The 22,488-nt window shown below is 40.6% G+C and overlaps 2 protein-coding genes across 3 annotated transcripts; one reads left to right on the top strand and one right to left on the bottom strand.

Moving 5' to 3' along the window:
- Positions 1 to 2,717: 2,717 nt before the first annotated feature.
- On the bottom strand, positions 2,718 to 4,657 carry mrpl27 (mitochondrial ribosomal protein L27). Its single transcript, XM_044102574.1, has 4 exons — positions 4,539 to 4,657; positions 4,157 to 4,285; positions 3,987 to 4,054; positions 2,718 to 3,618 (listed from the first exon to the last, which is right to left on the bottom strand). Exons 1-4 carry the CDS (start codon positions 4,591 to 4,593, stop codon positions 3,412 to 3,414), a joined length of 459 nt encoding a protein of 152 aa, XP_043958509.1. The 5' UTR covers positions 4,594 to 4,657; the 3' UTR covers positions 2,718 to 3,411.
- A 674-nt stretch (positions 4,658 to 5,331) lies between these two features.
- Positions 5,332 to 13,345, top strand: eme1 (essential meiotic structure-specific endonuclease 1). Of its 2 annotated transcripts, none has more exons than XM_044102572.1 (9): positions 5,332 to 5,433; positions 6,063 to 6,706; positions 6,799 to 6,926; positions 7,768 to 7,854; positions 8,194 to 8,315; positions 9,012 to 9,150; positions 11,635 to 11,750; positions 11,851 to 12,040; positions 13,095 to 13,345. In XM_044102572.1, the coding sequence occupies exons 1-9, from the start codon at positions 5,429 to 5,431 to the stop codon at positions 13,269 to 13,271; spliced, it is 1,608 nt and encodes a 535-aa protein (XP_043958507.1). In that variant the 5' UTR covers positions 5,332 to 5,428; the 3' UTR covers positions 13,272 to 13,345. The 2 variants fall into 2 exon arrangements, with proteins under 2 accessions (XP_043958507.1, XP_043958505.1); XM_044102570.1 differs by having other exon boundaries at positions 7,765 to 7,854.
- The last annotated feature ends 9,143 nt before the right edge of the window (positions 13,346 to 22,488 follow it).

Below are 22,488 nucleotides of genomic sequence, written 5' to 3'. Positions count from 1 at the left end.
CCACATCCTAGGAGATGACAAATAGCTAAACTGTGTTTTTCACAACACTCAGTGTTAGATTATGCATACAAATACTGAAATCTCTGTTATTAATTTGCTCTGATATTATAATGCAACTCATGCAGTTTTATGCAATTTTCATCACTGCAACTACACTCTTTTTGTTTTTCCCCGTCCAGGAGTGTTAAAGTTTCCGAGCTTCTGCTGCAGTGCTCCCCCTTCAGCTCCTTCAGACTAGCCAGCAACAATTAGCAAACCACCTGGTGAAACTGCACATAAGTTGAGCTCATTCGCTGCTTCTCAGTGAAACGACGGTAAAAACGCTGTTAAAGGGTGAATAGAGGAGAACTCTTGTGGTGACTTCCTGAAGGCGGAGCTTCAGAAAGAGCAGGAGTTTTTAAAGAGACAGGAGCTCAATTTTAAGGGGTTAATTTATGAAGTCAAATTTCTATAAAGTCATATTGGATATATAGAGCATTTTTATAACAACTGAAGGGAACATAGTTACTTGATTGTGCTGTCAAATGGCACTAGGGTGCAAAAATAATCTTAATAATCTAATCTGGTCTTTCTCCAGGAGTTCATCCAAGAGTTCCTAAATGGTTCAACAGGAACTCACATACTCCAAGGCTGGTTGTAATGTTTAAATATTGACTTGCTCAGCCCTTTTACTGATGACTGTTTAAACATCAAAAAGCATTTTAAAGGAATTTGCTTTATTACTTAAGACAGGTTTCTTTAAGGTAAATCATCAATGGTGCAAGATAAGATGAAAGATGTTGTGTTATCGATCCACTCTTAAGATTCTTAGTGAAGACGCAAAGTGTAAGGAGCTTTGTGTCACCTGAACTGTGTCCACCTTGATACCAGTAATGCCATGAGTTATGTATGTGCTTGTCATAAACTCTGTTGTCAAAGCATGTTGACTTGGGTTTTTATGGGAATGCACCATGAAAAAACAACCAGTCTGGTAGGGTCTTGTTTGCCGGAACTTTAACACGGTTGGATTCATTGGTCACTGTTAAAATAAGGAAGATATGGCAGGACAGTTACTCTTTAACTGGCGTCAAACATTCACCAAAGGAAACCACGAACCACACACTGACTGGAGGTACATACGATGCCTCGCCATGGCAAACATACTGGCCTTTTACATTTTGTCAAGTGGTAACCACAACGTCCAATGTATGCTACTGGTAAAACGGAGGTCAGAGTTCTGATTTGGTTTTCAGGATTTCTATTTTTACAGATAATCTGAAAAGTGTGGCACATATTTGCATGTATCAATACCTTGTAGAAGCACATGTCGCAGCAAAGACAGCCGCAAGTATTTTTGGGTGTATCTCTACCAGCTTCTTACATATGCAGAAACAAAAATCTTGTACATTCTCTCCATATTTTGCCATAGATTTTCAATTTGATTTAGGGTCTGAACTTTGACTATGCCATTCTAGCAAATGAACATCCGCTCGTGCAAACCTTTCCATTGCAGCTCAAGTTGTATTTTCAGTGTCTTCCTTCTGCTGCAAACTGAATTTATACCCCAGTCTCTCTCTAACAGATTTTCCCCAGGACTGTAATGTGTCTTCCCATTAGATTTCATCTGCTTCTTTTCCCCTTGCAGAAGAAAAGGTGACTGCCATGTTTCATTGTTGGAATGCCGTTTTCAGGGTGATACACATGGTTAGTTTCCTTTCCTAGTTTCAAGAAATGGTTATTGTGAAACTTGTAACTGGGACTTCTTACGGCTTTCTTGTCACTCATCCGTGAAGGTCATATTTGTGGAGTCCACAGCTATTAGATGTCCATTTGACTGATTCTGTCACGCGAGCCTCGAGTCTCTGAAGTGCCGCACGTTTTCAGTCGTGACCAAACTTTTTCCAATTTCCAGATAATGGTTTGAACAAAAGTGTCATGTTTAAATAGCACCAAACCCTGCTTTAAACTTCTAGTTCATTTTAGATTTTTTGTTTCAGACTTGTGTTGCTCCACCACAGAAAAAAAAAACCCTTGATTGTATGGTTATAAAGTGAAAAGGTTCCAAGGGTAAATCATTTTACAAGGCATTGTACCTACAAAAAGGATTATATTACTTCCAGTCAGAAGAAACACGCTAATTTAAAAAAAAAAAAAAATCTACTTTCAACCTAAATATGGACCCACAGAGCTGAAACAGCAAAAGGTTAATTTAAAAGAAATTCAGGTTCTTATGTAGATATTTTCAGTGCATACTGTGGGACACAAAGTGACCTACAAGTTTCCAAAGAACATGAAAACAATATATGGGATACTCCTCCCATCAATCATCCCCCCCTTAACGATGGCATTCAACCTCCCTACTTTACACCAAGCCTCACCCACACTCCCTCTGCATACCACCGACTTCAGATAACTGCTGCTCCCCCTCCCCCCAGCTTCTGGTGAAAGCTTGCTCAGAGACAAAATACCATTTGATCAATCAGCTGTTGCGGTCGGTCTTAGCCCAGTTTCTGAAGAAAATAAAGATTAAAACCTGAAAAACGGCTTCAAACTCTCAACTTTATAACCCGCTTCCAGTTAGCTGTGAAGTGGTGAATGTGCGACACCTCCTGGCCAGTATGAGGGAGTACAGCTGTTGGAGAACGGCAACATTTGAGTGAGGATTATTACTGAAAAACAAGAACCAAGTAGACACGCACTTAAACCAACATATAGTGAATGAAATACTGAGGCAAATAGAAAGACGGTGTGGTTTAACAAAAACAGCAGTAAGATTCTAAAATTCACCAGTTCTTGGTCTCTGAATAGGCTGAATATTTCTAAAAGTATACTCACAACATATTTGTTCGGAGTTTGCAACAGTAAAAGGGCAGGTACAAGGAAAGAAATGATTACGTTGTGAATTAAAGATCGTGCGACACCCGGTGGTCAAATGAAAGAATGCAACACCCTGCCCCGTCCAAAAAAACAGTACATGTGTTCTTTAAAATCAAACTCCTGACTTTAAGCAACAGCTTAAAAACTTGCAGTGACTGGATAAAAAGAATAATCACACCTCCAACCAAAAAAAATAAAGCAAATTCATTCACTATAAGACATACTTAAACTTTATCACAGAAGATGATCAGCTGTGTCATCCAACTAATCTATCTCATGCACAACAATCTGTGATTTTCAGGATCTATTATAAACACATTAGTAACAGACTAACTTCATTTTCTTTAATGAGAATTAGTTCTGAATGCAACAGGAAATGTATCAAAGACACTGAAGAAGGCTCTGTTAATCATGTTCAGCTTTATGACGAATCAGGATGGAGCCGTCAGTATAATCAGCAGCCAGGTTAGGAGTCAGGTCAGTCCACTGACTTTGCTGTTTTCTGTTGCTCGGCCTAAAAGAAAAATACGAAGTCCTCGTTGCACTCCAGCTCTTTCAGACCAGGTCCACTAGTTTGAATTTGCCCTCCTGTTTCACTGGCATCACGTTGATGAAGGTCTTGTAGAGCACGGCTCCTTTAGGCAGCTTGGTGATGACGCGGGTGACCTCGGGGTCCCGGGGCGGTGGGATGTAGACCTCCTTGGTGAACCTGACGTGGCCGTCCTCCAGTGCGAAGAGGGTGTTGTTGGTTCCCAGGCCAACCTGCAGGACAATCATAAAACACCAACGATACATCACACCTCCCCAACTGGGTGCAAACTGCATGTCACTGTTGCGTTTAATGTCATAATAAACTGCTTCCTGCACAGCATATGATATTAGTTCTCAGAGCCAAACAAATCACTGTGACAACAAGGTTTCTATAAGATTTTTAAGGCTAATATGATTTAATCCATTTAAAACCCAAGTCAGTTAACTACATATTTACAGACTTCTAAAGCAAGGTTATTGTAGCATACAGTAAATTAATACTTACCTACTTTATTTAACTATTGAATCTCTCTCAAGCTGAATTAGCATTGAAATTTAATCTCTACATCCCTGGATAGAAAAAAAAGAAACATACTCACATGAGCTCCAGGGTGATACCTCAACTTCCTCTGTGTTGCAAGGATGTTCCCAGCATGTACAAAGTTGCCTTAAAAAAACATTACAAATTAATGATCAACACAATGTGGAATACATGCTTTGTAGATTATTTCAGAGCTCCCAGAGGTGTTCAGATGGGGACAAATATTACCATCCACTTTCTTAAAGCCAAACCTCCGGCCAGGGCTCTTCCCTCCGAGGTTTTTTGAGCTGCCTCCGGCCTTCTTGGACGCAAACCTCACCGAGTCCAGCAGATGGGACTCACTGGAAACCAGAAGACCTAAAACCAACACAACAGAGATGTTTCTGGATGACTAAATGCTACAAACACTGCCGAACTGGTTTGAGTGACGTTCAATGTGTTTAATTGACGGTCCCCGAGCAGAGGGATAACTAGGTAGGTTAGCAAACAACACGCTGTGCTAACAGAGAAAAGCTAACACCAGCGAACGGACAATGAACGGAAATGTTCGCTTTTGTATTATACTAAAATGCACGTAAGGTGTTATAATTAACGTGAAGTTGTTTCGTACTTGCTCTGGACTTCAGCATCAAGGACGCCAGCGCCGCCATTTTGAAATGTGTCATCAATACGCAATATCCTTCGCGTCATATCCGTATCCTTCTGCTGCCTTCAGGTACCTTGTACAACGTGCGAAACAGAACTCACTATTATATCAAACGAATGTCCAGCTGGTCTTATGTTCATGCTATCGCATTATTTTATCTGCCCTAGTTAGCCCCACCCGCTAAATCATAAAATTTGTTGTGACTTTGAAACTGTGTGTATAACTCAAAATCTGAATTTGATCTCAATTATTAACTGTAGTGTAACAGGTGCTCCTCTCACAACACTCCACACGTTCATATTATGTTAATCATAAACAAAATATGAACATTATATATTGCTTTGGCAATTGCTATCTATTAATCGCTCAAATAACGACTTTAAATTAATCTAATCAAGCTAGGTGGAATGCTGTCAATTTGCATCTTTGTGATTTTTGTCAAGCAAAAATGATTATGAGACTGGTTGTTTTGTGGGTAATCTTCTCTTCCAAGATATCAAATGCTTGTCACGAGTAATATTTCTTCTTGTCATGCCTTACTAAGAAACTATGTATACACTTATTGTAATAACTCAAATAATGCAAAAGTAAAAACTCTTGTAACAGACAGTGGCACGAGTTACAACTCAACTTTTCATAAACCCTGGAACAAGTGTCTGTAGTTTTTTTTTCTTAATGGGTTCGCTCTTTAACAAAAACACAAAACTGAATGAATCGCCACTTTCAAGCAATTTGAGCCTATAAAAATAATGAGCGCAATTCCTATCATTAAAAGCTCTGTACTCCGACTGTCCGTGAATGCAGCAAAACCCGGGGAAAAATCAAACATCGCGTCACGCGCCACCCAGCTCACGATGATGTAAGTAGCTACAAAAACTAATAGCATTCCGTAGTTAGAAGTTTGTTCAGTATGTAGTGAAATCCTCCTGTCTTGGAAGTTGTGAGCAGCAGCGCAGCCACGTCCTGCTATCTGACGTTTGACGCTGGCTGCCTTTTTGTCGTGTAAATTGAACTTGGCTTTCCGTGTGTTATCTATCGTCTGTCTTTCTAAGGAAATTTTTAATGCTGCGCCAAACTCAATTTAAGAAGTAATTTATTTCTTTATTGTGAGCTCTTTTTAGGTGCCTGGAATATGTAGCTGGAAGTTAGGAATCCAATTATTTCTGCAGCAACAGATAACGTCACACCAAGAAACTTGTGTAATGGTTCCCCCTTATCTCCCAACGCCGGAACAGGCTGCTAGTAAAGCTCTTTCTGAAACCAAAATTGTGTTCCCGTTGTTGCCGAATTTACCAGCACACTCGAAGCATGTTGGTTGTTTGAGCTATTTGTTTGTTAGGGGGCCCGTTCACACCTTTTTTATCTGGTAAACACTAAATGTGACAATTTTTTTCAAAGACGTCTGGCGAGGGGTTTAAATCCTCAAAACAAAACACACTTTCCTAACTGATGATGGTGACAGTTTGTGTTTTCTATCATCATGTATAGTGATTCACCTCAACGTGAGGATCTGAGAAGCAGCAGCGACTCAGATGAGGAGCTGCCTGTGTTTGATTTCCTCCAGCCTCGTCCAAGCACCGATGTAGCCTCCCAGAAAGCCCCAAAGAGACCAGAAGGGAACAACTTCAATGGTAAAACTGCTGCCTTCTCCAGTTCGGTTCTCGGTAACGGTGGATCGGCTGGTGTCACAATGATAAGCAGCGATTCTGACGACGACGTGCCGTACGTCCCCCTGGCACAGAGGCTGAAACTGAGACAGGACTCTGCTGTCCTCACCGAAAGAAATCAAAAAGGTTCTACAGAGAAAGAGCACCTCCTCACATTGCATCACGAGAGAAGGCCGACCCCAGAGGAAGCGGATGACCTCCCCCTCGGACATCTCGCCGCATCCGAGACCGGAGACGCGTCTCCTACCAGGACGAAAGCCACAAAAAGGTCGGCGGAGGAGATCCGGGCCTCCAGGGAGGAGGCTCTGAGGAGGCGACAGGGCAGAGAGAGACAGCAGCAGGACAGGGAGGCGCTCAAGCAGGAACAAGAGAGGCAGAAAGCGGAGAGAAGAGCTTTGGCTGAGGCTGCCAAAGCTCTGAGGCCAGACGAGCGCATCAAGCATATGGTTGTAGCTGTTGATCCAGGTGAAAGAAGAAAGAGAACTATTAAAAAAAAAAGCTACACATTTATTAGAAAGCAGCTCAGCTCAGCTAAGTTATTTTTCCCTCTTTTGCAGCTCTGTTGCAGCTGGAAGGAGGGGGGACTCTGCTGGCGTCTGTGCAGGCTCTGGGTTGTAGCTGCGCCATTGAGAAACAGCCGCTGCCCCGCAGCGTGACCTGGGCCAGGCAGGCTCCGAGCGCACAGGTTAAAAAAAACCCCAACCCCCCCAGTCTAGTTAAGAAAAAGCAGCGCAGTCCCAGCGAGGGCTAGTCCATTATTCTGACAATTAATCGGATTGAAAAAAACAAAATAAAAAATTGGCACGATCTGAGACTGTTTTGCTTTTAATCACTTATTCGATACATTATCAAAATAATGTAGAAAAGAAATAATTTACATTTCCTTTTTTTAAACAATATATTGCCTATCATGCAATAACATAGTATTCCTTTTGTGTTCGTTTGATTATTTGTTACAAAGAATGCAACAACAGCTTAAGAAATGCCCCTGACATCAACATCCCAAAACGTTCAGCTTGTTGTACTTGTACTTAACAGTTTAGGGCTGATCTGTTGATTATTTCTTGAATGAATCGATTAACAACTGTCTAGTTGAGGTGTTCAATAGGAGATTTGTAACGATCCAGCTGAAACTATGCCACTTGAGGAGTTCTACGTAGAAAATATTTACAGACAAATGTTTATATATATTTTTCCAATCTTAATTTTTTTGTATACTTTTGATTATGATCACTGCTTTAAATTCAGCAGTAATGAATTCATTTCCGCAAACGGCCTTGATTTGAGTCTTTTTTTTCTTTTCTCGAGTTAACGGTTAATTGGTCGCTAAATTAGTTGCCAATTATTTGAACAACCGATTCATCGTTTCAGCCCCGCAGTCCCAGCTCAGCTTGCAGCTTGTCAGGGTACTGCGGGGGACATCTCTTCAATTGGTGACGTTTATGTTTCAGCCATCCATTGTCCACGTTTGAATAAAGTCTATTATTATTATTACGATAAATGTGCCCCCACCGTTTCCTCAGCAGAACGATGCGGCGCGTGTTCCAGAGCCCCACGTGGTGATGCAGATGACGGTGGAAGACTTCGTCACTCTGATTCACAACTACATCCAGGTGAGTCGGCGTCTGGACTTGCGAAAATGTTGAGAAATTTCCAACCCCTCCACCCCCTCCAAAAAGAAAAACAAAAAAAAAACCTTCCGGAAACTTTCAGCTGGAAGCCAAGCAGAAGAATTTTTGAAAACGTTCTAAGATTATTACACAAAACAAACCCGTCAAAACGAGCTTTAACATTCTAAGCAAGGCTGTTAGCTCACCGGTAGAAACTGTAAGTATCTCCCGAGAGCAGCGGTTTTTCTAGATGAGCCTGGGTTCTATCTGTTCCTATCCGTCTGTTTCTGTTTGGAGAAGCTTAACCTCACACAAGTATCTCCCTCTGCCTGTGTGACCTAGGAGGAGAGGCACAGCGGGTCAGCCTGCAGTCCCACCCTCACATCGTGGGTCCGGGAGCAGCAGAGGCGTCACCCCGACAAGCGGCTCAGCCTGGCAGTCATTGAGCTGGAGAGCTATTTCAGGTGAGAACGCTTCAGAGAGCCGAGGAGTCGCAGTACGACGGTCGTACGTCGTTTTTGTTCATTCGAACTCGGTGGATTGCTTCAAGGAGATTCGCATTGTCTCTGTCTGTCCACTTCATCAGTCAGTTTTCGATAAAGGGTTATCTTTGTGTTTTTGTGTTTAAGATGTAAAGCACTTTGAAATCCCCTGCTGCTAAAATGTGCCATACAAATAAAATTTGATTGATTGATTGATTCAGCTTCTGAATCAGTAGCTTCTCATTAGATGCCAACGTCTGTCATGTTTTCCATCCAAAATACTTTAGAATTACTGACTACAGTTTTGTGATCTACTAGTGAAGTGGCAACTGATTGAAATGCATCAAAACCGAAAGCCTCCACTTTTTTTTTTGGTCTGTAAATGCATCACCAAATAACTTTTGACATTAGAGGAGAAAAGAATTTAATAAGTAGTTGAGTCTTATGCTTTAATTGTAATCCCTTCTTGTAGCTGTTAACTTAAAACAAAGGCAAATGAGCTTCTAAGCAGAATCAACAGGCACCTTTTACGAAAATCAGAACTCGGCGCCGTCTCTCTTGTTTGGCTACTCGCATCACTACATCAGTGATACTACTATGAATCGTTTACAGAATGCTGCCTGCTTAGGGGATCCCAATCATAAAAAAAAAAAAAAAAGCTCACCTTGATGTTCTCAGGGCCCGAAAGTCCCAGAGCCAGAAGAGGCTCAGAGCGGCTGTGGCTGGGGAAGAGGCAGGAGGAGGAAAAGAGAAGAAAAAACGGAGGAACGGTCACGCCGAGAAGCTGCCGGAGGTGTCCAGAGTTGAAGTGGAGGAGGTAGTTTGATCATCCGCCCCCCCGATGAATAATAACAATGGATAAATTGAGACGAGAAGAAAAAATTAAAACGGGCTTTTAAAAAAAAATAAATCTTGAAATGCAGCACTAAAAGTCTCAAATAACCCATTATTATGATGAGCTAGTCAATGAAGAGGTTGTTTTTTTTTTTCTTCCCCCTCCCCCTTTTGAAGTTGCGTGGTTTTGAAGTTCGTTAAGTAGTACCTGCATTGCTTTTGCGTCATCCAGCTGTTTATTTATTTATACGTTTTTGTCAGTCAGCTGCAGATGTCTGTGTTGCTGCACATCATTGCATGGTTTATTAAATAATCTGCTCCAGGAAAGAAATAACAGGTAGACAAAAACAGTAAAAAGAAAGAGCCGAACACTGGAGTTAATCATGACATTTAAAGTTTAACACAGAAAGAAACCTGCATCCTGCAGTGTTTGGTTAAGTTCAGTATGTGGTGTTATAATGGGGAGGAAAATGCTTTAATACACACCAGTATATACAGGTAATTTTTTAAAAATATGGTTATTTTGTTATGTACTATTTTTTTTTTAACTCTGATAAAAAATTAAATTTGTCTATGTGAGAAGGCTCCAGCAAAATAACATCTTATTGTTCTATTTCTAATCTGTTTTAAATTTTATGTAAGTGAGTGGTATTCATTGCATGTTTTATTCCAGTGTTTTTTTTATTTTTGTTTATTGCAGAACCTTAAAAAAAAACAACTGAGAATTCACAATATAAATTTAGTTCTCATAAATTTAATATGCACTTTAGTAGTGCATCAACAGCAGAAATCAAATTAAATTTAACCAAAAGACACAGATACCCCCCCACTCCGCTCCCCCACGATTTAAATCAGCTGGGCATCTTAACTGATGCTGCTTTACGAAAGCATTTGCACTCAGAAATTAATACATTTGTTTATTAAAATTGGTCAAATGAATCGCATTGCTTGTTTTAATTAAAACATAAGCCTACGTCTCCCTCATCTATGATGGCTTTTGTATTTTTCAACAGTTTACACTTGTGGGATGCTTTTGGTTTATTAATCTAACACAACAGCGGAAAGTGTTCCACACTATGTAGCTGATTTTATTTAATCAATCTTCTGATCTTCAGGGGGTTAATAAATGAAGGCACTCATTTGATGGTGATTAGATAATCACATTTGCTGGCTGGGGTGAGGAAAAATAATCAAAAAGTGTTAAATTGGTCCCAGTCAACACCAGCCACAATCATATCGACTCAAGGGTAAAATTAGCCACACGATTGTTTAAACGCCCCTCAGTAGGTTGCCTGCAAAAGTAGTTTTTGTAATCCAAGCTTCTGATGTTGTAAATCTTTGCAGCGACATATGAAGAGAAACCGCATAAACATCTAATTTTAACACTTACTGTTGCAGTAGAATCATCACAAACATTGAACAGGGATGCCATAACAGACCTCCATTTTGTAGCTCATAGCTAAATTCAACTCCACAGAATTTTGGTTTATAATATTTTTTGCCTAACATTTCTGGGTGATCTTGCATCAAAAATTCAGGAAATGGCATGATTCAATTTGACAAAATGTGAATTGAATCATGCGAATTTCCTTTAAAAACATATCGCTTCAGGTAGCGAATAAAGTTTTCTATGTGTTGCCTTCCTGGACGAGCCCCCAACTTATGTTATCATATATCATAGAGAAATGAGCATTTTGTCCACACTGCAAGTCAATAGATGACAAAACTCTCCTTTTGTTCTTTTACAACTGCCAATAAATAATTTTGTGTTGTTTCAAGTTTAATTTTAGAAAATGGGATTATATATATTATAGCCACGTAGCTAATTTTCATCCCTTGTCCCATTGGCAGGTTGATGTATATGATGTTTAATGATTTGAAAAGCCAGCATCAGATTACTGTATTAAGGAGAATCGGGGGTATTTAAACCGTTGTTTGCCATGTGTGGTCTATAACCGTTCACAAAATTTTGACTTTGTCAAAAATATTTGAACAGAGTTGACATAACGGTCCTAAAAATAGAGTTTTTAGGACTCTAGCTAATCTACACAGGCTAATGGTGAGACTAGTAAAATTAGCCTGAGTCCTCTGCTACTGTAACAAACAAATCTACTGCATGGTTTTCTCATGCTAAACAGATCCATATGTTTTTGTTTGGGTAAATAAATATATTCTTTATCCTAATTTTGGCCCATTGGTCATTATAATTTAAACCTTAAGTACATTTAGGTGAAGCTGTAAATTAATGTGCCACCCTTCTGCAGTTCTACAGTGCCCTGCTACAAAAAAAAAAAAAAATCTAGTCCTCTGATTGCCTTTGTCAAGAATAATTTACAGCACTAATGTGAAAATCTACCAATGTTGGTTTTTTTTAAAACCGTGATATTTATATGGAGTTTTATTCTCAAGAAGGAAATTAGCCATTTGCTTTACTATCTTCACCGATCCTCATGCAAAATCCCATCAGGCTGTGGTCCACCTCCAGCTTCACACCGGAGTCTCCGTCCGCTTCTTATCTACCTGGAAGGAGTTCTCCGACCACATCACCATGACGACCAAAGCGGTCGCCGAGGCCCCGTTCAAGTGAGCAATCCGGAGCCCTTTTTGCTCATCGCATCTCGGCTTGGTGCCGCCTCTGCCGGATCACGCGGTCACTTCCCACACTCCTCTCGGTTGTTTTCAGGCGAGCGCGAGAGCAGACCGGCTTCTCCTTTTACCTGGAGAGCGAGTGGGCGGGAGGCCAGCGGGTGGACAAAGCTGGGAAGGGCCTGCTGCAGGCGTGGAAGAGACAGATCCAGCAGTTCAACAGAGTGAGCTCAGACGCGGCGGCTGCCATCTTGGCAGCTTATCCTTCCCCGCAGCTGCTCAAGAAGGTACGCATTCACCTCTCAAGCATTTCAACAGGCTCAGATTCAGCCTTTGCAACCACTTTTACATGCAGCCATTGCTAAGAATAATTAAATCTTCCTCCGGTTTTTATACTGAGAGGAGTAAAAAAAATAAAAAATTTGTCATTTATGAAGATATAATCTAGGCGTCCTTCCTGCCCGTTACAGTTTGGGATTAACAAAAAAAAAAAAAAATGCACATATGAAGCTTTTCCACAACAAATCTGCAGGTAGTTTGCTTGAGATGAGCAGATATGTAAATGTTTTTCAACAAACAAACAAAAGCATACTGCCAAATGAAAGTTATTATCTGCTGCAGTGGGCATTCAGCGTAGCAATTAGAGCAGATAAAACATTCCCAGGTTGCCAATTCTTGTGTTTTTTGTCAACGCAATCAGTAGCTGAAGTAAGAAGTTTATAAAAAGGAGGACAATATTGAAATGGAAGTTGACTCTCATTACTGTGTGGTTCAGCTTTTTTTTTTTTTTGTTTTGTTTTTTTGTTGGGTTCTTTAAAGTAGTTGTTAGGAGTCAGTATCTTACCAGTCTAGGTAGAGCTAATGTCTGCAATGTGAACCAACTTGGGAAAGCAGTAATGTTAGATTGCTTCAGTGAAAACCTTTTCACACTTTAATCAGTTTACATCCGCTGGCACAACATGAGCGTGAGGCTGTTCAGTCAACAAAACATGAATAGGATGCGTAATTATTTTATGAAATGCCTGAAGATACTTTGTAAAAAGAATTGTTTAAGAATTTTGATTTTAATCGGTGGATTTTATTCTGTGACGTCAACGTCCTGTTTCAAAAATAATGATTTGGAGGTTTTATGGCGCATGATTCCATAGCTCACTCTGCATTTCCTTATAGCTGATTAGAAAAAAATATTCTTGAGCTATGGAATAAAAATAGTTTTGTGTCACATTTGTGATGTTCTTTATTTTTCTTGTGACAATATAAAATTGCCCATGTGACCTTTATGTAGCTGTAACCTCCACCATATCCTTTCTGAAAGCTAATAATGTCCCCGTGTGTTCACAGGCTTACAGCCAGTGCAGGACCGAGAACGAGAAGCTCTCTCTTCTGTCCGACCTCCTGATCCGCAGAGGAGAAGGCGTCACCTCCACAACCCGACGGGTCGGTCCGGAGCTTTCCAAACGTCTTTTCCTCCTGATGCATTCCCGGGATCCCGAGCAGAATCTGGATGCCAGCCTTTAAATGTTTGAGTTCCGACTAGTTGAATTACTCACGCAGATTTTGATGCTGTGCAATAAAGTTTTTATACAACTACAGGTTTGGACTACCGCCACTCCTTCTTTTTTTTTTTTTTTTTAGTGCTGCTCCATACCAAAACAAAAACAGTTCTTTTTTTTTTGTTTATCAGATTATCTAATCCACAATCCCTATTAGAAATGATGCAAAATGACATCGGTAGACAGACCAAAACATTAAGTTATGTGGAAATTTTGGTATTTTAAAGATCAAAATGAAGATGATTGATATAAATCACAAGATGACAAAATCAGGAGTAAGAAAGATTTTCCAAAATCAGTTTCTTAAAATATGAAACTTAAAAAAAAAAAAAACTTCAGGTTTGTGTTTGGTGAATTTCTGGTTTAAACAAGCTTGTTCTACCTGCAGTGAAGTTTCTCACCCTTTGGTAGAGAATCCAGAAATCCATTTTGCTCAAGAGTAGCAATGCCTCAGAATAAAATTACTCAAGTAAAATTAAAAAGTACAGTATAGTAAAAAAGTACGCAAAGTATTTTATTTTTTTTCCCCCCGTTACGCTACTCGATTAAATGCAACTGAGTAAATGTAACCCAACTCTGTCTACAATGTCCCTGAAAATTGATCAAGTCCAGACCTTAACCTTATTGAAACGCCAACAAACCAAATGAAACGAAAGCAATCCATGTCCTCGATTCTTCCATCTCTGTGTTTAGGTTCCACCCGGACACTGGCAGTCATAAAGGTGTTGTCCCCTCCTTCCTGATTTGATCAGGTGCTGTGTGTGTGTTTTCAGGTGCTCCTCCCCGTGTGTTTTAAACGGCGTCCAACTGAGCTGCCCGTGTCAATGTACTCGTCCCCCTGCTACCTGCGTGCGTCGAGCCTTGTTTGCGTTGGGCCGGGGTAAAAAAAAAGCCGCCACTGATCCGCTCCACTTTGTTTCGCAATGCCCCATCGCTCATTTCAACCTCGTTAGCAAAAATGGAACCTGACCAAGGAGTGACGCGAGGCTGGAACGGAGGGGAATAAAAGATAAAAAAGAGGGGGAGAGACACGGATGGGTAACGAGCTGTTAAATGGGCTTAAAGAGATGAGCAACATGCCTCACACACCGCAGAACACACTGTGGCACAGCAGCCGATGAGTCAGGAGGTTCACATTAAAGGAAGGACCACGATGCAGGGGGAAGTGGTAGATTGATTAAGCCTTGATTGATTTATTCCTTCACAAGAATACTTTGATCATAATAATGCGTACGTGGTGAGGCATCGAAACTCACGAGAAAAAAATAAATAAATTGAAAACAGAAGCTAGCGAAAGATTTTAAAGAACTTCTTACTTACCTCTTAAAATTCTGGTCTACGAGAATGTGACGCTCGCACAGTCCAGAAAATACACACGTCACGTCGTCCGGTTTTCTCTAAACTGCTAGTAGGAGCATGCAGTGTGTGCATGCATAGATGTTTGCCTCTGCGTCGCCTTGTGATTGACTGGAGACTGGTCCAGGGTGCATGCCGACACTAAGCCAACTGGTGTTGGAAACACTCACCAGCCCATGTGATCCCGCCAAGAGAAGCAGACAGAGTAGGTGGACGAAGAAGCCGATGTGTCTAATCATTAATGTGTCCTTTTTTGTTTACAAAAACAATCAAAGTGTTTTAACTGACTCATTGAACAATCTGCCGAATCTGTTTTTTGACTGCTGGACACTGGCAACAGTCCCTAACACTATTACTCTACCACTTAGGGTTTCAGACGTCGCTCTAGGTACATCAGTTTCTATCACATCAAATCATTTACATGCCACTTATTTGTCTACATGTGTGCCAAATTACACTCAACAAACTAGCAAAACTGGAATGTGTGCTTTATACTTGTACAATCTCTGTTCCAGTAGTCCCTTTGTTATCCCACAAAAAATAATCAAATGATTTTTAAACCCGAGTCCATCTGGGTATTTGGGGTTGAATTGGATCCTAGAGTTGACTGCTGCTACAATCTAACCTTGTTTTCTGTTCTAAACACAAACAACTGTCATGTTCAGAAAACCCCCCCAAAAAAACAAGGGCAGAGTTAAATGGGCTTTTACTACCCGTTCAGTGTAGTGTTAATAGCGCTGATGAAAGTGAAAACTTTTTTTTTTTTTTTTCAGCAAATTCTTAGTTATGGTTCAAAAATAGGCAGGGATAACAAAGATTTACTGGGTTAATTTTTCTGGTCCAGGTACAACTATTTAATGCACACAAACACATCAGCTTTGATCGTTTGTTTCTGCTGTTCATGTAAACATTTAAAAAGCTTCGACTTCCAGACTTCATGGGTCCATCTTAAAAGCTCAGCACATCGGGAGCTATAGAAACTCTTCCACAGCATTTATAAAGAGTGAAGAATCAAACCTCTCTGTCTGGACATGCAATTGTCGAGTGTGGTGTAGATGGTGTTATATTGCTGGGCTGTTAGGAAGGAGTTGGGTCCTTGGTTTCATTGGAATAAACCATTAATGTTTTGGCGTTTTGAACAACTTTGTATGGGAATAGTTGGGGGATGAACCCTTCTTATCTTTGTACCAGGGCAAAATTGTTTTTGACATAAATGAGTGAGTTCGGTGTGGAAGAAGTTTACTGGCCTGTGCAGAGTTTCGAGCCCAATCCACTGGAGAACCTTTCTGGATGAATTATATCGAACACTTTGATGGCCAAAGTGTTCTTCCCACTTTGACATGTTCGGCTGAATCCTGAAGTTCACTTAAACACTGGATTGTTAAGAGAGCCAAAGATTATTGCCCTGAAGTGTTTAAGCTTAGTGTATTTACCACTAATTTCCTGCTGGGGTGGGTGAGTGGTGAGAGCGTGGACGTCAAAGATCCATAAAATCCCCGTCGTCTGCATATCACAAGAAAATAAGTACATTCACTTCGGTATATCTGGGTTAACTGACTCATCACTGAGTCCGTAGGCTCTCCGTACCTGACTTCTACGAAGAGCAGATAGAAGACTGTGTGCTTTACCACATGCTGTGGCTGGGATGTGTAATTAGTTGCAGCATCATTGCCCTGAAGCTGACGTTACATCAGTCATACAGGAGTAGCAGTAGTCCTCCTGGAGATACCAGAGTCCGCATTCAAGTTCAAAAATAAACAAAGCAAAAGATTTATGGCAGCTATGTTTCCCGAACTGTTTCACATGGAGCATCTGTTTGTTTATGAACATGTCTGCAGGATAAATTAAAGAAAATGAAGTGTGAATAAATATCTCAGCCGCAGAAAAATTGTTTTCCCCCCACTCAGTCTGTTTGATGTTATATAAAGGAAGAGAGTCCTGCTATGAACAGAAGGGTAATCAGTTCCCTTCACCACTTGTCAGAGCTCTTATTTAAAAGACACTGAGCTATCCAGCCCGGAAGTTTATTTTAAAGGCTTCATCTGTAATGATAACATTTTTAAAAAAGCTTCATAAATGAATGTGATGAAATAAAAAAACGAAGTGAAAACCAGTGACATCCTCCAAGAAACGCTGCAGGATTGTGCCACTAGGGGGCAGAGATGCACCGCATCCAATCAGACGCGGGTCTGAAACAGAGTCAGATGGCGGATGATAGAAAAACATGAGTCTGTGACAGGATTTTGGAGACTGGATAAATGATCAGGCAGGCGGAAAATGTATCACGTAAAGCAAAGGACTGGAGAAGGATAAATATTCAGTGATAAGAGTGCTGGAGAATTTGATAAATGGCGTTGATAAGTTTGGTAGGATTTCCTTCTTGCTAAGATAAGATTTCAAAGTGAAGGGTGTGTCAGCCCTTTCCATGAGGGGGATGGCTAATGTCTGGTGACTTGGCTGGCTTTTAGCTGTTTGGAGTGTGGCAGAAGAGGGAGGTGTCGGCATGGATTATCATGAAACAGAGCCTTCAGAACCTGCTGTCTGCCTCATTAATAATGTATCCCCATGAAGTGTGATAGAATTTCACAATATCAGAAGGGAATAGACTCGCTCCGTGTGTCGGTGCAGGAGGTCAGTGTATCTGTGTTCTGTGTAGCAAGATAACGTGATAAAAGACAGAAGTTTGCCATCCCTGTTTCTTTCTCTCGTTTAAAAAAACCCAAAAACGATTTATGGCATTTTAAGCCTTCTGCCATGGAGAGGAATAAATTAAACAGCAATTACAATGAATAAAACTAACTTAGAAATTAGTTTTATGTCTGTTTAAGTGTTTGCCTTCCATCGGACTGATCAAAACTGCTGGATACAAAACAATCCGTCAGCTACATTTAGTACAAACGTATTGGTATATCCATAGTGTGATGATCGTGTCAGGATATGGAGACTGCCTTCCACAAAAGACATGACAATGACGAAAAACTATTAGCCTACAGCAACAAGAAAAGGCAGAGGGTGTTTTCACTACCTATAGTTTGTTAGAGTTTGATTGGGAATCAAAATTGCAACATTTCTTACATTTTCATCTGGTATGGTTCACTGTCATACTGCACTGCATCTACCGATCCAAACCCTTTGGAAAACCCGCCTCCCCACACCCCACCAGGCCTGTGGCTGCGCTGCACCAAGAGCCACTGATGGAAGCAACACAAAAACCTCTGAAGAAGACATGAGAACAAGTTCCTTCTTCACAAAATGTAAACAAAAATGAAGTAGTGTCAGATTTTAGCAGTTGAAGGATTTCTTTTTTGTCTTTGGTATAAGACCAAGAGCCAGTTCTCCCGTTAGCGTTAGATTCTCGTGTTTGTTTAGGTTTTATTTAGCTAGAATACCCTGCATTGTAGTTCGCTTCTGGCTTTTGGAGGGGTTTTCATCCACACATCCATTCGAACCGCAAGTACGGTAAGACGTAGGTTTGTAGGTGGATCAGAGTTCCATTTTTTTGGTCCGTATCAGAGTTCAATTGCGCATTTGCATCTTCCCAAACAAGCCAGACTTTCTAGACAAACAAACAAAGAGTTCTATTAAAGCGGACTAGTTTTGAGGCGCAGTTGCCAAGGCGATGAGGAAGTACGTACTGTTGGACTAAAACGCCAAACATCCATCCGTTGGGATTTCTGGACCCCACCATGCCAACGTTTCAAAGAAAAGGTCCATAAGGGGAAATAGGAAGGAAGCATGAGAAATCTAAAAAATGTAATGCTATTGCTATTGAGGAGATTCACGTTTAAGCCTGAGACATTAAAAGTAGCAAATAGTGAAATAAATGAAGCTGGTAGGAAACGGCAGCATCCATATCAATGACTTTCAGACACCCATAGACACGGCGACAAAAATTTCTTCATCTGCAAATTAGTTTGAGCCAAGCAAAAAGGATTGATTTAAATAAACATAGATAAGTGGAAAATAAGTAATGATATGCAAATGGATCATGCCTACCAAATGGCAGCAATTTAACAAATAATGGAACAAATGATGTATAAATGTAAAAGTGCCTGAAGAAAGAAAGATTATGCAATATAATGAACATAATAATGTGAAACTTCTAACAGATAATGCTCCATAATTAATGACAACACAAATATAATTAGCATTCAAGCAAGAAGGCGTGCAAACATTCTGCGTACATTTAAAAACAAATAACTCAATTTTGAAGCACAGGAGCGAGTAAACAGCACATTGTTTTTGAACACGCTGACCTGGAAGCAGCCTTTTGGCTCTCCAGGGATCCCATCAGCGTCCTGGTCCAGATGTTGATGTTGAAACGGCGCTCGCTCTCTGTCTCTGCTGGCCTGCAGTGCAGCATTGCCAAAGCCACAATTGGCAGAATAGTTGATGCGCTTGGTGAAAGAGATGATTGCAGCCTCTTATAGGAAGAATTCATTCCCACCAAGTAGCCAGAGGCAGGCTAGGCTTTGCTGGCCTGGAGGGTTTTCTTTTGCTGGGCTGCTGGTGCAACAGAGGAGTCATAAAGGGAGTCCTGCTGAAACTGAAAACAAGATCCAGTTTAAGGTTGTAACTGTATTTCTCAGAAAAAAAAAAAAAAAAAAAATCTTTTTATATAGATTTTGGACAAAAGTTTAAATTGATACAGAACTTAATGCTGCGTCGATAACATCAACATACAGGGCGAGACTGTTTTAAGCATCGCATGGAACAAGCTTTGTATCCTACAACGTTATTTAGTGCTTCGTTTCAATCACTGATTTTTTAACAAATGATATTGGCGGCAATAAAATCAGCCTTTAAATGTTTCCCATAACTCTCAATGAGTCTCTGGGACCCATATTTCTTTTCAGAAGTGTTTTGATTGGACTGTTTTTGAGCACCGCCACCATGTTCGACTGTCAGCATGTGCATATGGTACATATAGCTGGACTCGCACCTTCTAGGAAATTCCTCTTTTGTCTCGTCACGCTACAGAATGTTTTACCAAAGGTTTGCAAATGTTAGATGTTCCTTTTTGAATTAAACAACCAACTGCTGCTAAAACTCTACTTAAAAAAAAAAAAAAAAAAAAATCTAACTGATAGGATTTATAAAAGCTAGCCTCTAACCAGTAAACTAGTGATTTGACACCAGTTGAGGAAAGGGTAACCATTAATTGGTGTGAAAAAATTCATTCATGCCACTAACCCTAACCCTAGGGTCATGCCGTAACCCTATTAGACAAGACAATTATCAAATGAATGCAACTACGGACATAATTTCCACTCTATATGTTTAACTTTTACTGTTCAACGCATAGTCCAATTTTTTTTTCACCTGCTCCTTCAGGCATCATTTCTTGAACTCCTTTTACAAAAAGGTCAAGCACGATATTTGCTCCATGCGTTTTCTCTGCTTTGCGCGTTACATTTTGCCCGATTTCCAACAGTTCCAAAAGAATTATTGTACTGACTTTTATTCGTGGTTTTATTTCTTCAGCATAACAAAAGAAATATAACTAACAGATCCACACGCAATATTTTGTGACAGCTGAACCTAACCAGTGCGGAGGGAGACTAAAACAAAACAAGAAAGTGAAAAAGAAAGACTTTAGACAAAGCTCTTTTTTTTTTCTCTGACAATAAAACTTTTGATAAAAACTTTATTTTTCTGTTTAGCTTTTGCATTAGCTTCTTTGTATCCCAAAAGTTATTCCGTGCATGTCTCAAAGGCCCTGGGGCCTTTAACTTAACGGTGGATTATGCATCACCAGGGAACGAGTGACGGTTCATCCGACGCTGACCCAGCTGCAGCGTCCTGACTGTTGAGAGACGGCAGAGAGAAGGAGAATTTATTTAATATCTGGTTAACATTAACTAAATCAGTGAGTTATTAGAACCGAACCTTTAGAATCTTTTGGTTTCTGACCAGGGTTTGTTTACTTTACGAGATACAGTGCGATTTGGCTCCCCGACCGCTTTAACAATTTATGGCTTGTGATGAAACATGCCAAATGTGATCTTCTACAACTAGAGACTTGTAAATAAAACAATGCTGGTCAAAATTGCGTACTCCGCTGACATTATTTTCCCCGTGTGCTAAAAACCCCATTAAGTGAGACAAAACTGGCAAAAAGTAGTGCAAGAAAGACAGAATGTTTGATTTTTATGATGTAAAAAAACAACAGTGGACCTTACCTTTTCTATGAATTCCATATTAGATACGAGTCAAAACAATGTTTCCGTATAAAAATTTAAAGCTCTGGAATTTTTTTCAGATGACAGAAAGGGAATGTGAAACATCTCGACTCTCAAAGTGTCATGGCAGTTCAAGCAAATGGCACATTCACAGGCTAAGCGGCGACTGCAGCTCAGGTCAGGCACCTCATTGAGGAAAGAGTAGATTTACGAAACTGGGCGCATGGTTTCTTTAAAAAGGCACAGATTCCTGATTAGTATGTTTATTGCCACCATTAGACATTCTAAAATGCAAACAGGCCAGCGTTGAATCACTTATGAAACTAACAGCACTGCAGTGTTTTGAGATTTCTGCTTTTTGCCACACTTAAACGCGTCACATAACCAAATAAATTCGATCTCACAATAAGATCGTTTAAGTAAATACAAAGAAAGTTTTAAAATAATTATTTCAATCAACACCATTGAAGCCACAGTATGTAGCTTTTGAAAAAAATAAAATAAAAAAAATAAAATAATCAGCCTTTTACTTGTTTGTTTAAGACTGTCACTATGTCATGACTGTACAGTTTCAGACAGATAATATATAAAAATTAAAAAAATCAAGGTACTATATTGAGGTTGAATTTGTTAAATCAAGCTGGATGTAGTACCTTGATTTAAAATGCAAGTTACATTGCATTGTAAAATGCATCGTTCCCGGTCATAAACAACCAATCAGATCCAGGAGGAAGTCCTGATTGACAGCGTTAGGCTCCTCCTCCTGGCTCTGATTGGTTGTTTCTGTCCAAGCAGTGTATTTCTGCAGTTAGCACGGGGAGCCTACAGAGGAGCTAAATTTTTTGCTCTTAGACTGTCTGTCTTATGCTATAGTGACAAAGTGATAGCTTTGAAAAAGATATAAAAACCTTACACTAAACAACAACCTCGTAATGACAGCTGTATTCAAACTCGGAGGCAGCCACATTCAAACGGAGCCAAGAAACTGTTTCCAGATTATATTTGGGTAGACACATGTAAACGAATTGAAACAAACACAAAGACGCGCGCCATCAGCATGCACATACCCCGGCGCCGAGCGCTTTCAATCCCCTGTCATTTGACTGCCACTACGCCGTCTTTGCTATGTCAACGCCTGGCTTGCCTTCAGCAGAATGAGTGCCTTTCCCAGATTCCCTTTCAAACGAGACGCAGCAGCTCCTCGGATCTGAAGTGGCCTGCTCCCCACAGTCCTTGAGAAAGCATGGCAGAGTGTGACGTGTCCTTGAAGTGACGTGCACGGCCTCCTCTGTAGCCGTCTGCAAGCTGTTCCGCTGCTGGACACCGTTCCCCTCTTTATGCAAGCGCGCAGCCCCGCACGACAAACCGGGGAAACAAGCGGCCATGCCCTAACAGGGAGATGAAGACGCCAAGCAAAAGAAAGTCGAGATGACAGTAGAAACGGCGAGGAAAAAGGAGAGTTTTGCCTTGTGTCGTCTTTCCTCTGCCTCTTGTCAGCCTCGACATTCCTCCTCAGAGAACCACGGGTGGGTAAGGCGCGGAAAACGAGGAGTAAAACGTGGCGGAGAATTGCAGAAACAACGGCAGGAACTGGTGTTCCTCCGCTCCCTCTGTCAACCGCTCGAATTTATGGTTTACGATCTG

The sequence above is a fragment of the Gambusia affinis genome, linkage group LG20, assembly GCF_019740435.1.
Source record: "Gambusia affinis linkage group LG20, SWU_Gaff_1.0, whole genome shotgun sequence".
Lineage (NCBI taxonomy): Eukaryota > Metazoa > Chordata > Actinopteri > Cyprinodontiformes > Poeciliidae > Gambusia > Gambusia affinis.
The sequence above is the reverse complement of the archived record's forward strand: the minus strand, read 5'-3'. Positions and strand labels throughout refer to the sequence as shown.

Excerpts from the sequence above, each read along its gene's own strand:
- mrpl27 (XM_044102574.1), bottom strand. The coding sequence starts at position 4,593 with ATGACACATTTCAAAATGGCGGCGCTGGCGTCCTTGATGCTGAAGTCC. Across the intron at positions 4,286-4,538 it reads GATGCTGAAGTCCAGAGCAA|GTCTTCTGGTTTCCAGTGAG; the intron begins GTACGAAACAAC and ends TGTTGGTTTTAG. Across the intron at positions 3,619-3,986 it reads GGTATCACCCTGGAGCTCAT|GTTGGCCTGGGAACCAACAA; the intron begins GTGAGTATGTTT and ends ATTGTCCTGCAG.
- eme1 (XM_044102570.1), top strand. Across the intron at positions 8,316-9,011 it reads GAGCTGGAGAGCTATTTCAG|GGCCCGAAAGTCCCAGAGCC; the intron begins GTGAGAACGCTT and ends TGATGTTCTCAG. Across the intron at positions 11,751-11,850 it reads GTCGCCGAGGCCCCGTTCAA|GCGAGCGCGAGAGCAGACCG; the intron begins GTGAGCAATCCG and ends GGTTGTTTTCAG.